The sequence below is a fragment of the Urtica dioica genome, chromosome 7 (assembly GCF_054948205.1).
Source record: "Urtica dioica subsp. dioica isolate 48M chromosome 7, U.dioica_male_clone48M_v1_H2, whole genome shotgun sequence".
NCBI classification, from domain to species: domain Eukaryota; kingdom Viridiplantae; phylum Streptophyta; class Magnoliopsida; order Rosales; family Urticaceae; genus Urtica; species Urtica dioica.
Window position 1 is genome coordinate 43,195,164 of NC_142762.1, and position 23,627 is coordinate 43,218,790.

General features: G+C 37.1%; 3 protein-coding genes across 5 annotated transcripts; 2 read left to right on the forward strand and 1 right to left on the reverse strand.

The window, feature by feature from the left end:
• Window positions 1-5,579: 5,579 nt before the first annotated feature.
• On the forward strand, window positions 5,580-10,127 carry FTSH4 (FTSH protease 4). 2 transcript variants are annotated; one of them, XM_089619450.1, is made up of 8 exons: window positions 5,580-5,825; window positions 6,280-6,367; window positions 6,591-6,854; window positions 7,358-7,594; window positions 7,702-7,826; window positions 7,916-8,392; window positions 8,856-9,747; window positions 10,033-10,127. In XM_089619450.1, the coding sequence occupies exons 1-7, from the start codon at window positions 5,799-5,801 to the stop codon at window positions 9,741-9,743; spliced, it is 2,106 nt and encodes a 701-aa protein (XP_089475576.1). In that variant the 5' UTR covers window positions 5,580-5,798; the 3' UTR covers window positions 9,744-9,747; window positions 10,033-10,127. The 2 variants fall into 2 exon arrangements, with proteins under 2 accessions (XP_089475576.1, XP_089475575.1); XM_089619449.1 differs by having other exon boundaries at window positions 8,856-10,127.
• A 2,784-nt stretch (window positions 10,128-12,911) lies between these two features.
• LOC149391851 (uncharacterized) lies at window positions 12,912-14,590 on the forward strand. 2 transcript variants are annotated; one of them, XM_089619288.1, is made up of 7 exons: window positions 12,912-13,156; window positions 13,254-13,366; window positions 13,469-13,551; window positions 13,637-13,758; window positions 13,837-13,923; window positions 14,079-14,172; window positions 14,252-14,590. In XM_089619288.1, the coding sequence occupies exons 1-7, from the start codon at window positions 13,108-13,110 to the stop codon at window positions 14,460-14,462; spliced, it is 759 nt and encodes a 252-aa protein (XP_089475414.1). In that variant the 5' UTR covers window positions 12,912-13,107; the 3' UTR covers window positions 14,463-14,590. The 2 variants fall into 2 exon arrangements, with proteins under 2 accessions (XP_089475414.1, XP_089475413.1); XM_089619287.1 differs by having other exon boundaries at window positions 12,919-13,156; window positions 13,837-14,001.
• SQD1 (sulfoquinovosyldiacylglycerol 1) lies at window positions 14,488-17,432 on the reverse strand. Its single transcript, XM_089619286.1, has 4 exons — window positions 17,307-17,432; window positions 16,789-17,106; window positions 15,485-16,235; window positions 14,488-14,992 (listed from the first exon to the last, which is right to left on the reverse strand). Exons 2-4 carry the CDS (start codon window positions 17,073-17,075, stop codon window positions 14,591-14,593), a joined length of 1,440 nt encoding a protein of 479 aa, XP_089475412.1. The 5' UTR covers window positions 17,076-17,106; window positions 17,307-17,432; the 3' UTR covers window positions 14,488-14,590.
• Window positions 17,433-23,627: the final 6,195 nt, after the last annotated feature.

Here is a 23,627-nt window from a genome sequence, read left to right on the forward strand (position 1 = left end):
TATTGAGATTATGAATCGACGCTTTATTATTAGAGAAGAGTAGTGTTTATACTACTTGGTACAAGGATGCAAATGTAATTAACTAATGATAAATAAATTACATTAATAATAATAATAATATTCCAATATGCCCCCTCAAGATGGTGTGACGCCAGATACACCAATCTTGGAACAAAGAAGATGTAATTGTGGGGGCGGAAGCGACTTCGTGAGAGCATCAGTGAGTTGATCGGTGCTCGGAATGTGCACAACACGTAATTGCTTGTATTAAACTAGATCTCGCACAAAATGATAATCTATTGCTAGATGTTTCATTCGGGTGTGGAATACTGGATTAGCACAAAGGTAGGTTGCGCCGAGATGTCGGAGTAGATTGTTGGCGTAGTGGACAAAGTGACTCCTAGATCATGTAGAAGTGATTTTATCTATTGAATTTCAGCAGCTTCACTTGCAATAGCTCGGTACTCCGCTTCGGTCGACGAACGAGCAACTGTACGTTGTTTTATGGAGCTCCAAGATACCGGGTTAGTACCAATAAAGATGACATAGGCTCCCGTCGATGTACGTTCATCCAAATTACCACCCCAATCAGCATCGGAGTAGCCATATAAGGTAAGATGAGTACCTGAACGAAGATGGATACCAAAGTCTCGAGTTCCATTCAAGTAGCGTATGAGACGTTTTGCTGCACCCCAGTGTGTGGCCGTGGGAGCATGCATAAATTGAGAGAGCTTGTTCACAGTAAATGCGATATCAGGACAAGTCATACGAAGATGTTGAAGCCCACCAATCACTTGACGAAAAAGTGTAGCATCAGCCGGAGGCGAGCCGTCGAACAACGAAAGCGGAGACCTAACAGCAAACGGTGTTGTGACAGCCTTTGACGAAGACATGTTGTGCCTTGCAAGAATGTCAGTAACATATTGTCGCTGAGAGAACAAAAGACCGGTCGAGGTTTGGATGACTTCAACACCGCAAAAGAAAGACAAGGTGCCCAAATCTTTTGGAGCAAATGTCGAGTCAAGAGCCTTGATGATTCGAGAGACAAGATTGGGATTACTGCCCGTGATAATGAGGTCATCCACATAAACCAAAAAATAAACGGTGTGTTGGTTTTGACGAAGTACAAATAGTGATGTGTCGGAACGAGATGTCATGAAACCCAAATTAGTTAAAAAAGATCAAAGGACATCGTTCCAAGCTTGAGGTGCTTGCTTTAACCCGTATATTGCATTTTTTAGTCGATATACATGGTGTAGATATTGCGGATCACACATGCCCGGAGGCTGAGACATGAATACCTCTTCGTCAAGCTTTCCGTTTAAGAATGCGTTGTTGACATCAAGTTGTCGGATGGGCCATCGACATTGTAAAGCGATACTGAGAACTATTCGCACGGTTGTGGGTTTAACCACGGGACTATATGTTTCATGAAAGTCAATGCCCGAACGTTGATGAAAACCTTTTGTGACAAGGCGGGCTTTAAACCTTTCCACCGATCCATCAGGATTACGCTTAATCCGAAATACCCACTTGTTTCCCACCAAGTTTTGAGTTGGATTCGGTGACACTAGCTCCCAAGTGTCGTTACGTAAAAGAGCATCGCGTTCCTCAATCATTGCATTCTTCCACGAGGATCACACAAGGCTTAGGTAGCACACGTAGGTTCGTTATTAGTGGGTAACGGGGGAAGAAAAGTGTATTTGGGATTTGGTTTTGTGATGTTGTTTTGAGAACGTGTAGTCATGTGGTTGGTTAGAGATTGTGGATGAGAGTTTGCTGGAGGGAAGGTTTCTGGATGAGAGTTTGCTGGAGGGAATGTTCTGGATGAGAGTTTGCTGGAGGGACAGTTTCTGGAGGGCAGCTTGCTGAATTTTCCGGATTCGGCAACATGTGAACCGAGTTTATCAAGTTTTGGGGTGACATAACTGTGGGATTTTGGGATAAATTTGTGGGCAAAAACGTACCGTGATGAGCTGATCGTGGAGGTGAAGGACCGGAAGTCGGGTGCTTAGATGTTGGAGGCGACGGTATCCATGTATCAACCAATTGGAGCTCTTGTGAGCCTGTAGAATGAAATTTGGAAAATGGAAAAATATTTTCAACAAAACGAACATGACATGAGACAAAAATCCTATTGGTGTGTGGGTCAAGGCAGAGGAAGGCACTTTGAGTGAGGGAGTACCCCAAAAATATGCAAGCAATGGACTTTGGGTCAAGTTTATGTTTTGTGTAAGGGCGTAGCCAAGGATAGCAAAGACACCCGAACACACGAAGTTTGGAGACATCAGGTTTACGATTAAACAACAATTGGAATGACGAACGTAGACCTAGATTTTGCTTGGGCATTCTATTTATTAGGTAAACGGCTGTGGCGAATGCATATGGCCAAAATGAAGAAGGTAATGAAGACCGATGAAGAAGTGTGAGACTGGTTTCTACAATATGTCGGTGACGTCATTCTGCATATCCATTATGCTCAGGTGTGTGGGGAGGTGTGGTGAGATGAGTGATACCACAAGAAGACAAGAACGAGCGCATGACAATATACTCACCACCAATGTCTGTGAATATAGTTTTTATTTTTGTGGAGAAGTGATTTTCAACGAGAGCCTTATATTTAGTAAAAATAGCATGGACTTCGGATTTATGAGACATGGGATATAACCAAATATATTTTGTGTAGTGGTCCACAAAAATGACAAAGTATTTAAACCCATCAATGGAAATAATAGGTGAAGACCACACATCGGAGTATACAACATCAAGATGAGAGGATGGTTGAAGCTGAAAATGGCAGTTTTGTGCTTTTATTAATGTTGCAAGAATTACAAGAAAAATTGATAATTGATCGGAAGGAAAAGACAACCCAAGCAATCCTAAGAAATGACGGAAAACATGTGAAGAAGGATGTCCGAAACGGCAATACCAAGTTGACAAAGACGCTTGAGACGACACGGACGAAGAAAAGGTACGAGGATTATAATTGGAATGCGCACCAAAAGGCCAATAATAGATACCATCTTTACAGGGCCCCCGAATAAGTATAGCTCATGTTCCCCGGTCCTGCACCTGAAAATGAGAGTCAGAGAAAACAACCTCCACACGGTTAGTGGCACAAAGGGCAGATGTAGATATGAGATTTTTTGTTATTGTTGGTACACATAAAGCACTGGTGAGTAAAAGTGAATCACGCGAGGTTGGGAGAGATAGTGAACCGATGTGTGTGATAGGCAAACCTGATCCATTTCCAATGACGACCTGGTCATCAGCATTGTATGGAGAGTGCAACGAAAGGTTGTTGAGATCCGATGTGATGTGATGAGAAGTGCCCGAGTCTACGATCCAATCATTGTAGGTTGATGAAGAATAGACACTAGGAGCAGAGTGCGTTGGATTGTTGATAGGGGTGTTGGCGTGTGGAGTGAAGCGAGCATTCGACGGCCCCAAAGCATGCCATGGTTGAGGCAAATATAAAGAACATGACTTGGCAGAGTGTCCCGTCTGACTACATAGTTGACACTTTCCGAGGTAGCCGCGAGACTGTCCGGAGTTATTCGATCGCGGGTTCCAATAGTTAGGGTTGAATGATCGTGGAGTGGCACCAAAGCTTGGAGCGGGCAGCATGTGTTTTTGTTGTTGCTGTTGATGATTTTTGTTGTTTTTCCGATGATAATCGTAGTTTCCACGACCACAATTTACCGAATCGGAGTTTCTGGTAGGAGCAAACTTTGCAGTGGCCGGGGTGGAATGCTCAGCAGCATAGGTAGGAGGCGATGACGTGATCAACTGGGCTACATAATTCAGCAACTGTTCAAAGAGTTCATCGAACGTTACCGGCGTCTCACGGACTTGAAGAGCATGAGAGAGTTCGTTATAACGATCATCCATACCATTCATGATATGAATCAACAACTCATCGAAGTCTATAGTCAAGTTCATGAGCGCAAGAGTATCAATTGTTGCTTTGATATCTTGTATATATTTGGTGACGGTACGCGAACCTTGTTTCGGGTGAGCAATGTTGTTGCGGAGTTTCATGATGTGGCCACGTGACGGAGACGCGTAAGTCTTTGCAAGAGTATCCCATGCCGCTTTGAATATTTGGAGGAGGCAACGAATGACACAAGAGAAGCCGTCATAGAGCCAACGATAACATTTAGAAGCGATTGATCTTGCTTGATCCACAGTGCTTATGTTGGATTCGGTTTGGTCTTCGGGGTGGAGTCCGTACCAAATGCCGCAAAAGTGACCGAAGGTGGTGGGCACGAAAAGGAACCGTCCGAGGAGGTCGTAGACAATGAGCAAGGAGTTAAATTGCAATCGCCACGTCGAGTAATTCTTCGATGTCAATTTGAGCGGAGCTTGAGCCGACACATTGAATGCAACTAACAGTGGTTGTGCGGCTGAATTGGAGGAGAGAGTCGGAGATGGTCCCGACTGAGTTTCGACGGAAACAAAAGACCGGTCACCGGATTCATTGGCGGTCGTCATCGATTAGTAGTACAAGGGAAGAGAGCCTGGACGACGGTGGTCGACGATGATGGGGTTCAGCGTAGAAGATGTTGTGGCAGTTGTAAACCTGGAAAAAAATCGTATATGGTGTTCAAACCTAAATGGGCTCTGATACCATATTGGGATTATGATCGATGCTTTATTATTATAGAATAGTAGTATTTATACTACTTGGTACAAGGATACAAATGTAATTAACTAATGATAAATAAATTACATTAATAATAATAATAATAATAATAATAATAATAATATTCCAATATGAAGTACATAAGAAGAATAATGAAAACTCTACAAGAAAAGAATAAGAAGTATAATTTACTGAAGAGGGTGAGAAGTTTGCCAACCGAAAACCAAACCATCGAGTATTGACAAAGATAGACCACAGTAACATAGTTAAAGTGAAAGTAATTCAATTTTTTCTAGTATATAGAACAAAGATTATAAATTAGTAGTAATAAATGATGTGATTTGGAAGAGAAAAATGTGAAGAGGCCTAAAATTTTAGAATTGGATGTGAATGCCCTACTTTATCTGAGAGGTACACGTTTATATCATATTCCAAATTTGTTTATAAATAACATCTTATTAATTAGTGGTAGCTAGCTTGGTCTAGTGATAATCTCACACATATATCGACGGAGAGATCATGAGTTCAAGTCTATATGGGATGCAGAAATACATATCCCTTAAGATTTATTCTAAATTATGTAATCTTGGCTAATAGTATCATATTCGCTTTGCACTGCTAAAAAAATCCTATTAATTATATATCAATATGTGACGTTAATAGGAAAAAAATATAAACGAGACGGAGAAACTACCATCACATAAAAAAAGGCAATTTTTATGTCACTTTTCATGAACTTATATTCTAAGTTTCTAACAAATGAGGGACATTATTAATGTACTCCACCTGATGACAAAACGACATGTCACTTTGAGATATGTCGTCATCTGCTAATTTTATTTTTCCGCGGGGGTATGTCGTGTTCAAACGACATCCAAAGATTGATCTCTTCCGCGTTTTGTCGAGCCTACCACAAAATATTTGATATTTTAATTCTCGTCGTCTCAAACCAATAAGAGTTGTTCTCCAACGCTGCCGTGAACTTTCCTTCTCTCTCGCGCTTTCTCTCACCTCCCTGCTCTTTTTTACCATCTTCAGCCACTTCTCGTATCAGCGTCCTCAAAAGAAACAAACTTTATCACCCAGCGAAAGCGACACATAAGAGAGAGGAAGAAATTTACACGAACTAGGCCTTTTGGGTCTTCGAACGTTGATGGCTTTCCGTCGCTTGATCACCGAGGTACGCTTAAATCTTCTCCGAGATTCGTTCAATTTTCTTGTTCGCTTCGAATATCTCTTGCCGATCGTACTGTTCGCTACAATTAAAAATCGATGAGTTGCTGATTTCGAAAAAACCCTAATTTGACTTATTGGTTTGATTACATATCTGATTTATGAATCCATTCTATTTGGTCTGTTTTTTTTTTTCTTTTATTATGCTTTGATATAAGATTTTATACAGCACTGAAAAGACATTTGCCTGATAGACTAAGTGTTTAGCATTTCAACAATACAACCGAGTCATGAATGTGAAGAACTTATTAAACAAAATTAGGTTCTATTTGAACTTGCACTATCAAAATCTATAAGGACTAGTTCTCGTAGCAGCTTATTCCTATCGCTGAATTCTTTACACAAGGATTGTTCTTCTGTTATAAAATTTGTTAGTAAAATAAATGTATTCTGTGCAACAGGTTTCTCGGAGTCGGTCAGACTTGGGACGCTTCAGAACTCTGTTTTCAAGAAATTATCCCTCTGCACAGAAGTTTGGAGCTGTTGGAGGTACTTTTCTTTTTTGTTTTTCTCATTAGAAAAAGAATAGTAAAATGGATGTATTTGCTTTCTCATGAAAGTATCCTTTTTTTTTAATATATCTGGTTAAATTTGTCATTTTATAACTTTGTTATCATATTTATGTTAGCTTTTGAATTCGCTCTCTAGCCTTAGATGAAATCCAGAACAATTCATTTATGGAGGTGAATTGCGGTGTTACCTTTTTGTGCAGGGAACGTGATTAAAAATCCTCAAGAGAGGTTTCAGTCAAGCTATGTTGGCAGTTTAGTTCGGAGGGTCCGTGAGGCAAATGAGGCCGGCGATGTTTCTCATCTCAAAGAACTTTCTCGCCGTCATGATTACGAAGCGGTGATCAGAATGTTTGAAACTCAGCCATCATTGCATGCTAATCCTACAGCACTGAGCGAATATGTGAAAGCTCTTGTCAAAGTCGAAAGGCTGGATGGGAGTGAGTTGCTCAAATCATTGCAGAGAGGTGAGTTATCTGTATAGGTATTTTTTTTTTTGTCTGTTTGTAAATTGGTCTTTACTTTGTTTTGTCCCTCCTTTCTCTAGAGCTAAAATTAAGGAATCATTTTTCTTCATAATATGGACTAACCTAGATGTCAATAGTGGCAATTATAACATTGCGTATTGTTTAATTGATGGTTTGTTTTCAATATATTTTGCTTTCTTCTCTTTAAATGGGGAAGATCCATTTCCATGCCTGTGACACACAATATTTTGAGGAAACGAAAATTAGTGTTTAATAGACAAATGGTTTTCATTATGTACCCTCAGAAGCGGCCTAATTTAATTTGCTTTGTAAAGAACCCTTTATTGATGGCAAGAAAATAAACGTATCAAAAAGGGGGATTTCATAAGGTGGTTGGAGAATGGTAAAACAGAAGTTGTTTACGTTCTTCATAATGTCATCTGTGAGTATTCTATGTTTGATAAAACGTTAAGAAGCGTATTTTTGTCTGCAATTATTTACAGGCATTAATAAGTACGGTGGCGAGGAAGAAAGTATGGGTTCCCTTGCGTCCTTCAGGAACGTTGGGAAACCTGTGAAAGACGGTCTTCTTGGAACTTCAAGCGCACCTATTCATATGGTGACCGCAGAAGGAGGGAATGTCAAAGAGCAGCTTTGGCGAACTGTCCGTACTCTAGCATTGGCTTTTCTGCTCATCTCTGGTGTAGGAGCTCTGATTGAAGATAAAGGCATTAGTAAAGGTATCTATACTTTCTAGACATTGAGCACCTTTGTTAAATCTCGTGTACTGTAATATTAAAACAAAAACAAAAAAAAATGGTTCGCATGAACTGCTTCTGTCTTTTAGGGTTGGGTCTGAATGAAGAGGTGCAACCTAGCATGGAATCAAACACGAAGTTTAATGATGTTAAAGGTGTCGACGAGGCCAAGGCAGAGCTAGAAGAGATCGTTCATTATCTCCGAGATCCAAAGGTATTTGCTTTCCATAGTTATATATGTTATTCATGGAATAGAAATTTTGATGTGCCTATTTAATTTTGTTTAAATTTTTTTTTTCGCAGCGATTCACTCGTCTTGGGGGAAAGCTTCCGAAAGGTGTGTTGCTTGTCGGGCCGCCCGGTACCGGAAAAACAATGTTGGCAAGAGCTATTGCAGGGGAAGCAGGGGTTCCTTTCTTTTCATGCAGCGGCAGCGAGTTTGAAGAGATGTTTGTTGGTGTGGGAGCGCGGAGAGTGAGGGATCTTTTTGCTGCTGCGAAGAAGCGCTCGCCTTGTATCATCTTCCTCGATGAGATAGACGCCATTGGTGGTAGCCGCAACCCCAAGGATCAGCAGTACATGAAGATGACGCTCAATCAGCTGCTCGTTGAACTCGACGGGTTCAAACAAAACGAAGGAATCATTGTGATTGCCGCGACTAACTTCCCCGAGTCGCTGGACAAGGCTCTGATAAGGCCTGGGCGGTTTGACCGCAATATCGTTGTTCCTAATCCGGACGTTGAAGGACGCAGGCAAATTATGGAGTCCCACATGTCAAAGGTAATTAATTTCTGATAGATCCTAGATATGAATTTCTTGTCCTTTGTTTTTTCTTCTTGTAGTGTATTATTTCAGGTCAACTACAAAATAACACCGTCGCTATTCACATCTCTGTAACCAAAAAAATGGGGCAATTAGGTCAGTAGCCCAATAACCCACCAAGCCGAAGTTAATTAAATTAACTGTTCAGTGAACAGTAAATTTAATTAACTCAACAGTTAATTTAATTAACTTCGGCCTCATGGGCTATTTCCCTAATAAAATGAAACTTGGGCTAGATCCTTAAAAAGAGTTAGAGGATTGGCTAGTTGCAACAAATACTTGAAGAAAAAAAAAATGAATTAGATCACTTGAATTTAAAGTAATTACTCTCTGATGATTATTTATGCCGTATATAGAACAGAGTATAAATATGCAGAAATATAAAAAGTGGGCGTGATAACCATATTCATCTTTGCGACAGGTTCTGAAAGCAGAAGATGTGGATTTGAAGATCATTGCAAGAGGAACACCCGGGTTCTCCGGAGCCGACCTGGCGAACCTGGTCAACATCGCGGCTCTGAAGGCGGCGATGGACGGGGCGATATCGGTGAGCATGGCGGACCTCGAGTATGCAAAGGACAAGATCCTGATGGGGAGCGAGCGAAAGTCGGCGGTGATATCGGACGAGTCGCGGAGGCTGACGGCCTTCCACGAGGGCGGGCACGCTCTGGTGGCGATCCACACGGACGGGGCCCACCCGGTCCACAAGGCCACCATAGTCCCGAGAGGGATGGCTCTGGGAATGGTCTCCCAACTCCCCGACAAGGACGAGACGAGCGTGTCCCGGAAGCAGATGCTGGCCCTCCTCGACGTCTGCATGGGCGGCCGAGTCGCGGAGGAGCTCATCTTCGGCGAGATGGAGGTCACCTCGGGCGCCTCGTCGGACCTCCAGAAGGCCACCTCGATCGCGCGGGCCATGGTGACCAAGTACGGGATGAGCAAAGAGGTCGGGGTCGTGACCCACAACTACGACGACGACGGCAAGAGCATGAGCACCGAGACCAGGCTCCTCATCGAGAACGAGGTCAAGTACTTCCTCGACAAGGCTTACCACAACGCCAAGACCATCCTCACCGCCCACAACAAGGAGCTCCACGCCCTCGCCAACGCGCTGCTCGAGCAAGAGACGCTCACCGGCGCTCAGATCAAAGCTCTGCTCGCCAAACTCGACTCTCCGCCGCCGGAGGAGCAGCAGCAGAAGCAGCACGTGGTTTCGCCGCAGAGGTCGATTCCGGCAGCGGCGGCCGCGGCCGCCGCCGCAGCGGCGACGGCGGCGAAGTCGCCGGGCATCGCTCCGGTGGGCTCTTAGTGCGGTAAGCTATTATTTGTCTTTTTTTTTTATCTATTATTGTTAGGCTCTGGTTGTCGGAGACCGTGTGCATATTAGTAACTTACCAGCCCTCCGTCTCTGCAAGTGAGAGGATATTCGACCGGTGCTTAGAAGCTGTAGACGAGTTTATTTGAGGTTTACTGTAGCTGTTCTAAATTGAGAAAGAAGAAGAAAAACACATTTTTATTGCCTGTCGAGTACATTGCTGTTTGTTTAACCTTTTTTGTTTTTTTTTTTTAATTGACATTCGCTGATAACTCGTATACAGAGCAGAGGGAAAAGAATAATGTTCAGTTCCAAGGTTTTGAATGGGATTCATGGTTCGTTGGATACTATAAAAGTCAAGTTCAATGCCTTCGATTATTATGTCGCTCGTTGTGTAAAAAGCTCTCAGTTTTTTTATTTATTAATTTTTTTTTTTTTGTTGATTCGCCTGTTATCCGTTTTAAGTTCGAAGCTGGAAGTGCGGTCAGAGCATATTTGGACGGCCTTTTCAGAATCCCAAAAGTGACTTATCATGTTTTGTGCGTCAAATAATAAATTATATTTACAAAGCTCTTATTTAACGTAAAAAATGACAAGCCATCGCATCGCATCCTAATCCAAATATAAGACCTACAGAAATGACGCTCTTATTTAACAAACCATCAATTACATATTTACAAAGCTCCCACTTGGATTCGAGTGGATGTGCGCATAATTGGTACTAAATTGGGAAATGACATAGCTTTCATTTAATCTCATTTAAAGTGTATCCGAAGCTCATAGTTCGAATTAGAAAAATATCTTACAGATACCATCATGCAACTTATTGTTCGACAGTTTATTATATAAACCCCAACTCTGTTTTGTCCTTAGTGCTAGGAAATATATTTAACCTCAAATAATGCTAACAAAATGTTATTAACCCCCAATAAAAAAAAAAAAAAAAGGGTGTGTAGCAAAATTAGTCAAAATGAAACTATGAAATTTGTTTTTAGCCTATGTTTTTCAACTTTTAGGGAAATAACCAACAGGTTTATGTGGCAATAATTAAGGTATGATTTAACCTTATTTATTAACAAATTCGTTATTTTCTCTCTCCTACTTTTTTCCTACACTTTTTTTACATAAAAACTTAAAAAAACCATATCTATCTCATATGAACTCGAAATTGAGTGATTCCAAATCCTATGGATTCGTGACACCAAGATCTTCAAAAACAGATCCATTGTGTTTGATTAAAAATCATGTTTAATATCATAGATGTAGAAAAATCACGTTACTACCTTAAATATGGAAATAACTGAAATTTTTTGAAATGATCAAAAAAATAAATGGAAACATAAATATGATACATTAAACATAATTTTTCATCAAACACAATGGGTCTATTTTTGAAGATCTTGACGCCACGAATTTGTAGGATCTGAAATCATTCAATTTCGAGTTCGTATGAGAAAGATACAAATTTTTGAAGTTTTGATGCAAAAAAAATTATTTGAAAAAAAAATAAGAGAGAGAAAGTGACGAATTTGTTAATAAATAAGGGCAAATTATACCTTAATTATTTCCACATAAGCCATTTGGCTATATCCCTAAAAATTGTCAAACATAGGCTAGATCCAAAATCGCATGTTTAAAGTGGCCTAGTTAGTTACAAATCTCAAAAAAGAATGAAAAATTTCATGTCTTTAGATTTTTAATTGTTTTTGGATAAAAATGCCCTTCCGAATAAAAAAAAACATTCAAAACGTAATTCTCCTCCATTTTCCTTACTTATCCCTCTATAACTCTCTCAAAATTCTCTCGTAAAATTGAATATTTGGTACGTTTCTAGATGATCATACATTTTCTTTGAAATTTTATTTTTTAATTCTGAATATTATTAAAGAATATATTGAATTGAATCGGATTTTATCCAATGATAAGAACAATAACAACTCTATACGTTTTCCCTAAAATTATTTTTCAAAACGTTTGAATCCGATTACAATTAGTTACAATGGAATCCTCCGATGACTACGTATGAAAGTCGTATTCTTAAATTATATATAATAAAGGATAGTTTTGTCAGAAAACGTACCAAAAGTCAAATAGTCTAAGACCTTGTTTGTTAGGAGGGAAAATAGAATGATAGATTGATTTTTCTATGGAAATAAATCAATTCTCTTATTTGGTAGAAAGGAAAGAAAACAAATTGAAAATGTTAAGATGGATTCTTTTCTGTGGGACCTACACAAAACAGTCTCTTATTAGGGATGGCAATTTGACCCGTTACCCGCGTTCCGGCCCGTTATCCGATTTATTCGGGTCGGGTAATACCCGTTCTTTTTGGGTAAACGGGTAAACGGGTAATACCCGTTAAGGTTTTAACGGGTCCGGGTACGGGTAACGGAATAGCCATCTCGTACCCGGTTACCCGGGACCCGACCCGTTAACTTTTAAATATTTAAAAATATAATAAATCATAAGTTTACCTAATTAGATGATATATTTTAAACATTGTTTTTATACATAAGAATAAAAAAAAAGTTGGTTCTTTCATATAGACTACAACCAATCTTTCATATAGCACTTTAATATTTTTCACCTAAATTTTATTATTTTTAAACTTTATATTGTTGAGAGATTTTTATTTTATAAACGGGTAAGCGGGTCGCGCTACCCTTTTTTTAAACCGGGTAAACGGGTAACGGGTCTAATATTTTTAACCCGCTTACCCGGCGGGTATCCCCGTTACCCGGCCCGTCACAAAATTCGGGTAAACGAGTCCGGGTAACGGGTAAAAAATTATAACGGGTACGGGTAACGGAATAGGTGTACCCGACCTTACCGGTACCCGTTGCCATCCCTATCTCTTATAAATTAGAATGATTGTAAAGGATGGAAACAAAAAATGAAAGAAAATTACAAATATAACATTTAATATTCTAATTATTATACAAATATAATGACAATTTAGTAATTTTAATATACAAAACATCAATCATTCTTCTCTACTATACCAAATAAATGATGGATTCTAATATTTCCTCACACTATACCAAAACAACTTTTTAAAAATTTATAATCCATCACTTTTCTTTCTTTTCTCTTTCCTCTTATTTAATACATCCACTCATTTTTCGCTCATTCGTACCGAACCAAACAAAGCATAAGTTCGCAATTACCAAACCTAATAAAAAAAAAATTAGCTACGTACGAGTCTAGGAAATGAAATTCGCAATAAAAATTAATAATAATAATAAAATTGTTAGACGTGGCAGTAGAACCGTAATAATGTCACAAGTGAAGGTATAAAAACGACGATGGGTTCATCGGCGCTAGACATTAACAACAAACAAGTCCCTTCTCAAATCTCATGGCGGCCAATCATCGGAGCCCACGATTCCCAAACCTTCCAATTTCCGGTGAGAATTCCTGCCAATGGGTAACCACAATTACAAAAAAAAAAAAAAAAAAAAAAAAAAAAGCACTCTCTCTGATTTTTTGTTGTTGTTGTTGCAGAAGAGAATAGGGTTGTTATTATGAACAGCCACGGAGAAAAGCTTGTGGGCATATTGCACGACACAGGCTCCACAGAGCTTGTCATAATCTGCCATGGTTTACAGTCCTCCAAGGTTTCTTCTTCTTCTTCTTCTTAGATTGCTTTTGGTTCATTTTTCATAACTATTTTCTAGTGTCTGATGTCTGAACTCTTTGAATCTACATTCATTATTTAGGAGCGCATTCCTATGGTGAACCTCGCTGCTGCGCTGGAGAAAAAGGGCGTCACTGCTTTCCGTTTTGACTTTGCCGGGAACGGGTTAAGCTCTTTACACTCTTATCGTCTCTCTTGTTCGTATACCACTTCAACATGAACATAAATTTTTTGTATTTTCACTTCGCAGGGAAAGTCAAGGTTTATTCCGATACGGAAACTACCGAAGAGAGGCTGATGATTTACGCGCCGTAATCGAGTACTTTCGTGGCCTGAATCGAACGATCACTGCAATTGTCGGACACAGCAAAGGTTACATAATCACTGGTTTAAAGAGAATCAAAGTTTAGGCTCTATTTTTTTTTTTTAACTTGTGAAGGTTCTTTGCAGGTGGGAATGTGGTGATTATGTACGCTGCGAAGTACAGAGATGTCGGTATGGTAGTTAACATATCTGGAAGATTTGATCTGAAAAGAGGTATCGAAGGTCGCTTAGGCAAAGACTTTCTACAAAGAATCAAGCGAGATGGGTATATTGATGTTAAAAATAAAAGAGGCAAGCTGTCAAAATTTCAGCTGGTTCGAATATCCAGTCTTACATTTTATACAGTTCTCATTTTTCAATTTTTGCAGGCAAGTTTGAGTATCGAGTGAGCGAGGAGAGTTTGGTGGACCGTCTATCTACGGATACACGACTGGCTTGCCGATCAATCGATAAGAACTGCAGGTCAGCTCTGTAATACTGACCCAGAAACCTCCGTTTCTCTGATCACTTTCGATTTCTCACAAAACGGCGTTAATTGCAGGGTTTTGACAGTTCATGGAACAAGGGACAAGATAGTACCTGTTGAAGATGCTTTCGAGTTCGACAAGTACACACCCAACCATAACCTCTGTATTGTAGAAGGAGCTGATCATGAATACACTGATCATCAAGATGGATTGGCTTCAATTGTCTTAGACTTCATTCAGGCGGATATTGAACCCAATGAAAATGCCGTTCGGTCTCGATTATAAGAAGCCTTGTACTCCATGCATATAAATTAACCTCTGATCTTTTGATTTTAATTAAATAACTCTTACAAGGTTACAGTTTATGAAGAAGTACAACACAAAAAACGTACTATTTTATTTTACACTAAAAACTAGGCTGAGACTGTCTTTGGTTTGGCTCCGGTTTTTTTCCACGAAACGCTCGGCATGATCTGCTTAGTATCGACGCGATCCTTGTACGTGACGGCAAAGTTAAGCAGAGAGTCGAGAAGAGAGTCCGAAAGGAGGTGTGGCTGAAGGCCCAGCTCGATGAGTTTCGTGTGTTTGGCGTTGTAATAATGCTCCTCCGCCTCTACTCTCGGGTTTGGAACGGACTTGGTTTCCACGTCGATCCCGAGCTTATTTCCGGCTTTTGTGACGAGGGCTGCGAGCTCGTTCACCGAGAATTGCTCGGTGAATTGGTTGAAGACCCGGAACTCGCCGGCCTTGGCTGGATTGGCAATTGCGATCTCAACGCACTGAACCGTGTCGCGTATGTCGAGATATCCCCGTGTCTGAACACATCATGAATAAAAAAATATAATATCACTAGGAAGCCAGACAAACCAATACACGTGCATTTCTTACTTGCTAAAACCTAACGTAGGAACACGTCACAATTTCTCCCTATCATATGAAAATCCTTAATTTGTGTTACACAATTTTTATTGAAAACAACCACTTATAACTCATAATATGTTGACTTGTATGCATAAATATTTTTAAAATGGCCAGAAAAACATCAAAAGTGATTTGGTCATAAATCCTGCGACTATCCATCGTGATGAATATGATAAGTGTGGTCTATTTAAGGTTTTGTCGGTCCTTTATAAAATATTTCTGCATTAAGTCTGGACAAAAAATTTGGATACCAGGTGGGTGTAAGAAAATGCACAAACACAAATAAATAACCCCTGAAACTCGATACTAGAAAGGAGATATCTCTTCATGCATTGTAGCGACTGAAATCGAAAAAAGGCGTTTGTATCGTCTATAAGAATTTTTACCTGCCCTCCCTTGCCGTACACAGTGAGCGGGTGACCAACAGCAGCTTGAACACAGAAGCGATTCAAAGCCGTCCCAAACACAGCGTCGTAATCGAGCCTATTGCAGAGCTCCTCGTGCATCTGGGTCTCCTCCGTTTTCACACCGTAAACGACTCCCTGGTTCAGATCCGTGGCTCTCATACCCCAAGCCTTGCAAGTGAAGGCGATGTTGTTCGAGTCGTGAACCTTGCTGAGGTGATAGAACGAGCTCGCCTGCTTCGGGTACGGCAAAGTGTCGGTCCGCCCGTTGTGCGTGATCGTGATGTAACCCTCCTCGATGTCGATGTTGGGGGTCCCGTACTCGCCCATGGTCCCGAGCTTCACGAGGTGGCAATCCTCTCGGAACTCCTTGATCGCGAAGAGCACGTTGAGGGTCCCGATCACGTTGTTGTTCTGCGTGAAGACGGCCCTCGAGCGGTCGATCATGGAGTACGGAGCCGAGCGCTGCTCGCCGAAGTGGACCACGGAGTCGGGCTCGAAGGTCTTGAAGGCGTCGGTGAGGAACTCAAAGTCGCAGATGTCACCCACGAAGAGCTCGATGGTGTTCCCGGTGAGGGATTTCCACCGCCGGATTCGGTTGTGGATTGAGGCGATCGGCGTGAGCGAGTCGAGCCCGAGCTGTTGGTCGAAGAGCCGCCGGACGAGGCTGTCGACTATGGCCACTGTGTAACCTTTCTTTGACAAGTGCAGAGCCGTTGCCCAACCGCAGTACCTATACACAGCGTGTAACGGAGTAGTGTTTATAGATTTCTATAAATGATCATCAATAATATCCTTGCTTTTCACTTTTCTGCCGAATAATATCTACAATTTTTCAATTGGACTCGAGTATGAGTCCTTTGAAGACAAGGATACAAGGTGTAGTTTTCCAAAAGAGATCTCTAAAAGTCTTTTTATATGCATCTTCAAAACGACTCTTAAAATGTCCTTTTTTGAAAAAAAAAATGATATCCAATTACAAAAACAATACCCAACGAATATAACTATTTGAATTTCATCTTTTATTGCTCCCACAATAGTATATCATTTGTCATGTTATAAACTCATATAGTATTGTCAAAATTTGCAAAATAAAAATATGTTAATGCGAGAGTATAAATTTGCACGATTAAAAAAGAAGTATTAGCTTGCAGAAATTCAATATGATTAAGGTATTATTTTTTTGCACAACTAAACATAAAACGTATTATTGTTTTGCAGAAAATTATGGCTACTGATATTTTTTAGCAGCTAACCCTAAATTAACAAAAGAAGAATTAGTATACCCGTCGCCGCCGATGACCATGACGCGCTGAGATTTCGAGGGCTCGGTCGGGCTCGTGGTGTTCGAGGCTTCCCTGGTCGGAGAGACTGCGGTGGCGTGAACGGCGGTGAAGTTTCTTCTACATCTCTCTCCCGGCGAAACGAGGCTCTTGAATGCGGGTTTGGAATTGCAAGTTTGGAAGCTGAACGACGCAGGGAATGAGGTTACACTCTCATGGGTCGATTTCCAGTGTGGTCTAGGGCTCGATGTGATTTTGATTGCGCACGAAGTCGATAGCAAGTGCGCCATTGTCGTTATCTTCTCAGAATATCATAAACACCTGAAAGTAGGTTTTATCGATTCGGTGAAACCACGGAGCTTCAGTTACAGTGAAGTCAAGAAGAACTTCAATTTATAAACCAGTAAACATCAACAGATTTAATTTCAACCATATACAAAATAATTGTGTATACAAGCACAATAATGAAAATAAACAATGGCGTAAAAAATAGGAATCATAGCGAAAGAGAAATGTGTTACCTGGAGAGAGAGAGAGAGAGAGAGAGAGAGAGAGAGAGAGAGAGAGAGAGAGAGAGAGGTGAGAGGAAGGTTTGGGGATCAGGTGAAGATTTTGGGTTTTTGGGTAAGAGCGGGACAAAAATTAGGAGATCATTGGAATAGAATCGGTATATGCCTTTATAATTCTAGATAAAATAAATTGTATTGATAATACATGTAAGATGTAACTAATTCTTTATCAAAAAAAAAAAAAAAGATGTAACTAATTAAATATGAGTACTCATTAAATATCTTAGGATATAAGAATTATGCCACCGAACAAAAGTAAGAACTTAGATTTCTTCATAAAAAATAAAAAGAGTGAGAATATAGAGGCGTCGTTTGTCTAACGACGATTGGTGTCATGTCCCATTTTTTTTTAACTAGATATGTATGCCCCGACTCTATATTTTTATCTTAATTGTTGGTGTGTTAAATGTGGGACACTTATATATATATATATATATATATATATATATATATATATATATATATATATATGTGAAAAGAGAGACAACTTATGGTCCTATTTGTTTATTCGTTTGAAAACTGATTTTGACTTTTTTAATTTGAACAGTTTTATGAAAAAATTAAAACTGAATTCACTGTTAGTTTGATGATTCTCAGAATACAACTCAAAAAGTTTTCAAACTGTTTTCTGTTTTAATGAAGAAAATCATAAAACAGTTTTTAGGTGTTTTCTAATTTTTTCACTCAACTTTTTTAATTTTTTTTTTAAATATATCCTCATGATATTTCATTCTCTCCTATCAACATCATTTCATTTTCCTCACTTTTGATTATCCCTAGAAAACTTAAGTTTTACAATTATGGCAAACTTTAAACAATCGGAACTCCATTTTACAAACTATTAATTGGTCGTGATCCTCTCGTCGAGCACATTAGTTTTCACTATTTTTAGTCAACATTAGGTATCAAAATTTGATATTTGTTGTATTGACTACAAAGACAAACGGTGTTTTCCGATAAACTTGTGAACAATCATTATTACTAAAGGTAAGATCATTATATTAGCAGCAAAGACTTTCAATTAGTATATATCTCGACGTCTAATTCTTATGTGAATTATTACACTACAATTACAAAAAACTGAATAAAAAAACTGAAATCATTACCAAATAGTTATTTGAAAACAACTGCAAAAAAAATTTAGACTACAACTATATGAAAACAAAAACAGAAAACAAAAACAGTTTGAGTGAACTACCTAACATGTATCATTTTCAAAATAAGGTCAAATAATGCCATTTTTCCGATATGAAGATGCCCATTTCTTTTAATAGTAGGTATTTATGTCTTTTTTTCAAATTTGTTTAATATATCTTTTTAGTTCAAAATTATTTCCACTTATGAGCATTCATAATGAAGACAAATATAAAAGTCCATCCTTTTAAAAGTACTTGCAACTAATCTGAGTCACTTTTGAGTTTTGACTCAAAACTATATTTCTTTTTAGGGAAGACAATATTATAAGAAATTCAAAGATTGTGATTAAAATTTGGGAGGAGATTTATTTGGAGGTCGCCATTGCAATACGATTGTGTGCGCCAATAATGCTTTAGAAAATGTACAACAAATCTTGACAACAGATAAGCTTTATGACAACGTTTAAGGGTTGTATCAGGCAAATGACATCTCAAATGAGTCCTATCCAATTCAGAAATTGAACACGCTGCGAATGAAGAAATGTGAAAGAAAAAAAAAATTAGAGACCATCTTAGTTTTCTCAATGGCATTATTTCTAATTGGAGGCAATGAAAGTGAAGGCTTATATTCATCTTGCCACTTCAACCCTCTTATGATACACGAAGTCAAGTTTGATGTATAGGAAAAAAAACTTTGAAGTTTGTCTAGATAACTCAGGAAATTTCTTTCACAAGAAAGAGACTTCCAGGAGATGGGAGTACCTCACGTGAAGATTCAGCATTAGTGGCCAGAGATTTGAAGAAGAAGAAAGAGATCGCGTAGAAAGAAGGTGTTTATGAATGTGGATAGATTGGATATGTGAAAATAAATTTTTGAAATATGATCGACAAAGGGCTTTGACTTAGGTAATGATGATCTCTCTTTGGGAATGTGAGACAATGATAGAATAGAAGATTTGCACGTGTGTGTGTGGTGCAAGTCATGGCGAAGGACTTCTTAACGAGCCAAGCATGTGGAAATTTCACCATAAATTTCAACAAGGTTTTATCAACGTGTGTCGAATAAGTAAAATCTTGAAAGATGGAGTTCAGAGTGGTCTACTCGAATTGTGAAGTAGGTTATAGTTCCCTGGGTTGAGAATTTTGATTTTCGGCGAAGACAACTTTTACAACATAAGTTGTGAAATCTTCGAATACTATCATGTGATATTGGATGGTTTTGGAAGAATAAAAAGATCAAAGGGCAAAAATAATAGATTTCAGAAAAGTCCCACACTGAAAATGAAGCATAGGGTCACGAGCTTCAAAGAATATAAAAATGAGTCCATGCATTGTGTTTAATCAAGTTCAATTAGAAATATTGTTGTGTCCCAACTCTTAAGTAAATTTATTTCTATTATCATTTTTTATGGTTGGAGAAACATGACATTTTAGTCTCTGACCTATTGATTTTTTAGGATTTGGTCATTTTTTTAAAAAATATATATTTTATTTTATGAAATTATATACTTTATTCTTTATAAACTTAAAACATGTTTATATACTAAATTAAATTGTTAATTTTACAAAATCAATTTATTACATCATATTTTGATCCTAAACACTAAAAAAATTATACAATATTAGATTTTTATAGCATTATATATGTTATTTTTTTTAATAAATTTAAAATTATAAACAAGTTATTTTAGCTTGTAAATATGTTTTAAGTTGATTTGGTGTTGAATTTTATATAAAAAAAAAAGTAATTACTTTTTTAAAAAAGAATCAAAATGTTACAAAATCAATAAGTTAAAGATCAAAATGCTTCAAAAAAAAATTTATGGATCAAAACTCCACTATCATAAAAAGTTGGGAACTATTTGCGTCAATTTTTTTTTTTTTTTTTAAACAAGTAACAATACTACTCTTTTATGGAGATATATATATAGGTCTTAGGCCAGAGGGGGGCAATGGCCAAAGTCCCCTCCAAGTAAAGTTTTTCATCATTTTTATAACATATATTTTTGTTTATAATACCCCTGCAATTTAATAGTATTCTTATTATACCTCATTGTATTCTAAGAATACCTCTTTTACTATTTTGTAATCATATTGATAATTGTTTGAAGGGGTTTTACTTTTACCATATTAAAGTAAAGGTCAAAATAGACATTAAAAATAAGACAATTAGTGAAGATGGATTAAAACGGATCAAGAGTCATACGAAGAAAAAAAATTATACTTCGATGATACATATTTTTAGTATAATTTTTAAAAATTTTATTGTTCATTTTTTTTTTTGACGGATTATTGTTTATAACTCTTTACTTTTTTTTTTCTGTTTATTTTTTATTCTAATATATAATTATGTGTCTGCGTTTGTCAGTAGTAGTTGTTAACATATACAAATATTTAATATGTCGAATAGGAAATATTTTTGGAATATGAAAAAAATAAATAAAAAAAAACAAATAAATTTTTTTGTTAAATCACAAAACTGAGCATTTAATTTTTTTTTTAATGTAATAAATATTTGAAGCAAACTCAAGCAAAGAGTAATGAAAATAAGTTGTTGGTGTTTAAATTTTTATGTAAAAAAAATAACCACGAAAGTAGATTTCGTATAATTTTCTTATTTTCTTTTTGTAACATGATAAAAATTAAATTATTTATTAGATTTAGGTGTATTGTAAGATTATAAAAAAGCTTTTTTTTTTTGTCTCTCGCCCAAATCTCCGATTATATCGAGCCACCTCTAATAAATTTATCAGTTGAACTGTGCTAAAGAGACCATATCTGAAACATGAATTTTAAGCTAAATCTGAAATATTTTTTACGTATGCAAGTTAAATATTAATACACTTTTACGCCATATAAAGGATAAATAGGAAAGTTGACAAGCCTAGCAAAAAGAAGATGTATATATAAATTATGAAGTTATCAATAGGATTCAAATACAAGTGGGAAGGCATATGACAATTATTATAATAATTGTTGCTATTCATATTTCCCTGCCCGAGCAAAAGTAACGTGATAAAAGTAAATGAAGAGATTAAGTATAATATGTATATACGTAAACGTAAGTTGATCACAATCGTTGTATTATTAATTAACCTAACCATATGGCACACCATATTCTTGAACATGTTCACTTCTTTTTTATTTTGCTTTCATATTTGTTGAGAGAGAAATATGCGACTTTCGCAAACAAGCTTTACGTACGATTTCTGTATGTGTGGCATTTGTGATCAGCTAATCTAACAGTCAAACTTTTCAGCGCATCTGTATGAAAATAAAAGATGCAAGAAAAAAGAAATTTATCTAACGTTTTGAAGCTCTGTACTTATATTTCAGTACTCGAACTTCGGATATAATTTTATTTTATATAATATTTTTGAATGCACCAATTTGTAGTGGGTGGAAATAGATAAACAATATTGATCGAAAAAAGAAATAGATATACTATAAAGGACACTTTGAAATCACAAACCATGAAATACCGAAAATCAAAATAATTAAACATTGAATACATCCACGTGGCTTTTCCAGATCTGTCATTTAACAGGGAGCTGCAGGCCAATCATTTTTTTTCCCATAAGTTTTTATCCCCAAATTATTTGACGGAAGGAAAATGTTTATTTATATTGATTCCATTATTTAAAATATGGCTTTCTATTTGAGCAATATATATATATATATATATATGGCTTTCTATGTAATGTATAGTTACGGAAATATACTTCTAAAAAAATCACTATTTTAAAAATCTCTTAATTATAAGTGTGTGTGTGTGTGTGTGTATATAGGTATTGCTCGAGGATATATCAATTATATTAATAGAAATTAAAAAATCGGAAAAATTATAACAACAAACATTAAGTATGACATTAACTGTCGTGTGGTCAATGAAAATATTCACAGGGAGAGAATTTCCGTATTTATTTACGTTAAAAGCTCATCATTAATTTTCACAAATGGAAAGAGCTTGCCATAATTAGGAAGAAGAAGAAGACATCATGCATGCTTAATGTTAATGGCTATATCATTGAAGTTTGAACTCGCACAAATATCTAGTTTCTAGAGAGATAAGAATAAAAAAGCATATTCGTTCGTTGTAGTCTTGTAGATCTCCTAGTTCCTAGTATATTCTTGCGTCAAACTTTTCTTTTTTTTTGGGAAAATATCCCTCGTGTTTAATCGAAATACGAGATTTATCCCCTCTATTTTTAGAAATATCAGATATATCATTTCAGTTTAATATAAATGACATATACCTCCCCTAAAAAAATGTTATATTACAAATATCACCCTTTTCGTTTATTTTTTTACAAAAAAATAATTTGAACTCCTCAAAATACCCTTAATAGAATAAATATTTATTTACTATTTTATTAAAAAAAAATCAAAATCTCTCTTTATAAAAAAAAATCTTAACTTTTTATAAAGAAATTTTTTAATTTAATTTTTTTGTATATAGAATAGAAGATTACAAATTATTTCATTAAGGGTATGTAGGGGATTTCAAATTATTTTTTGTAAAAAATAAACGAAAAATGGTGATATTTGTAATATAACATTTTTGTAGGGGATGTATATGTCATTTATATTAAACTGGAGGGATATGTCTGATATTTTTAAAAATGGAGAGGATAAATCTCGCATTTCGATTAAACACAAGGGATACTATTGATATTTTCCCTTTTTTTTTTTTAGATGAAAACAAAACGACAAGTCATACGTAAACCAACCAACTAGTGGCCATACATACTAATTTATGAATGAAAAAAATGGCATTAATTAACGCTGTAAATAAATTCAATGCCCAATAACAAAAACGAAAGAACGTCCGCACCAAAAATGGCCTTATAAATTTACAACAATCCATTTAAAAAAAAAAAGATACCAAGAGAGAATGACAGGCCAATCAAAAGCCACGAAAAAATAGGAGCGTGAACGTGAATCGACGACGATAATGAACGATTCAATACAATCCCCAAAAATAGAAGGCCAAAAACCAAAGCCATTTTGCCAAGCTGTAACTAACTCCACGTATTAAAAACTAAAATAACCATTTTTTATATTCTTCTTTGTTTTTTTTTTCCCTACAAATACACTCTTTCCATTTTACTCATTCATCCACTCACTAAAACCTCCA

Coding starts and splice junctions, on each gene's coding strand:
- FTSH4 (XM_089619449.1), top strand. CDS start 5,799: ATGGCTTTCCGTCGCTTGATCACCGAG. Junction 5,826..6,279: donor TCCGTCGCTTGATCACCGAG/GTACGCTTAAAT, acceptor TCTGTGCAACAG/GTTTCTCGGAGTCGGTCAGA. Junction 8,393..8,855: donor TGGAGTCCCACATGTCAAAG/GTAATTAATTTC, acceptor TCTTTGCGACAG/GTTCTGAAAGCAGAAGATGT.
- LOC149391851 (XM_089619287.1), top strand. CDS start 13,108: ATGGCGGCCAATCATCGGAGCCCACGATTCCCAAACCTTCCAATTTCC. Junction 13,157..13,253: donor CCCAAACCTTCCAATTTCCG/GTGAGAATTCCT, acceptor TTGTTGTTGCAG/AAGAGAATAGGGTTGTTATT. Junction 14,002..14,078: donor TGATGTTAAAAATAAAAGAG/GCAAGCTGTCAA, acceptor CAATTTTTGCAG/GCAAGTTTGAGTATCGAGTG.
- SQD1 (XM_089619286.1), bottom strand. CDS start 17,075: ATGGCGCACTTGCTATCGACTTCGTGCGCAATCAAAATCACATCGAGC. Junction 16,236..16,788: donor ATGGTCATCGGCGGCGACGG/GTATACTAATTC, acceptor CGCTGTGTATAG/GTACTGCGGTTGGGCAACGG. Junction 14,993..15,484: donor TGTACGGCAAGGGAGGGCAG/GTAAAAATTCTT, acceptor TGATGTGTTCAG/ACACGGGGATATCTCGACAT.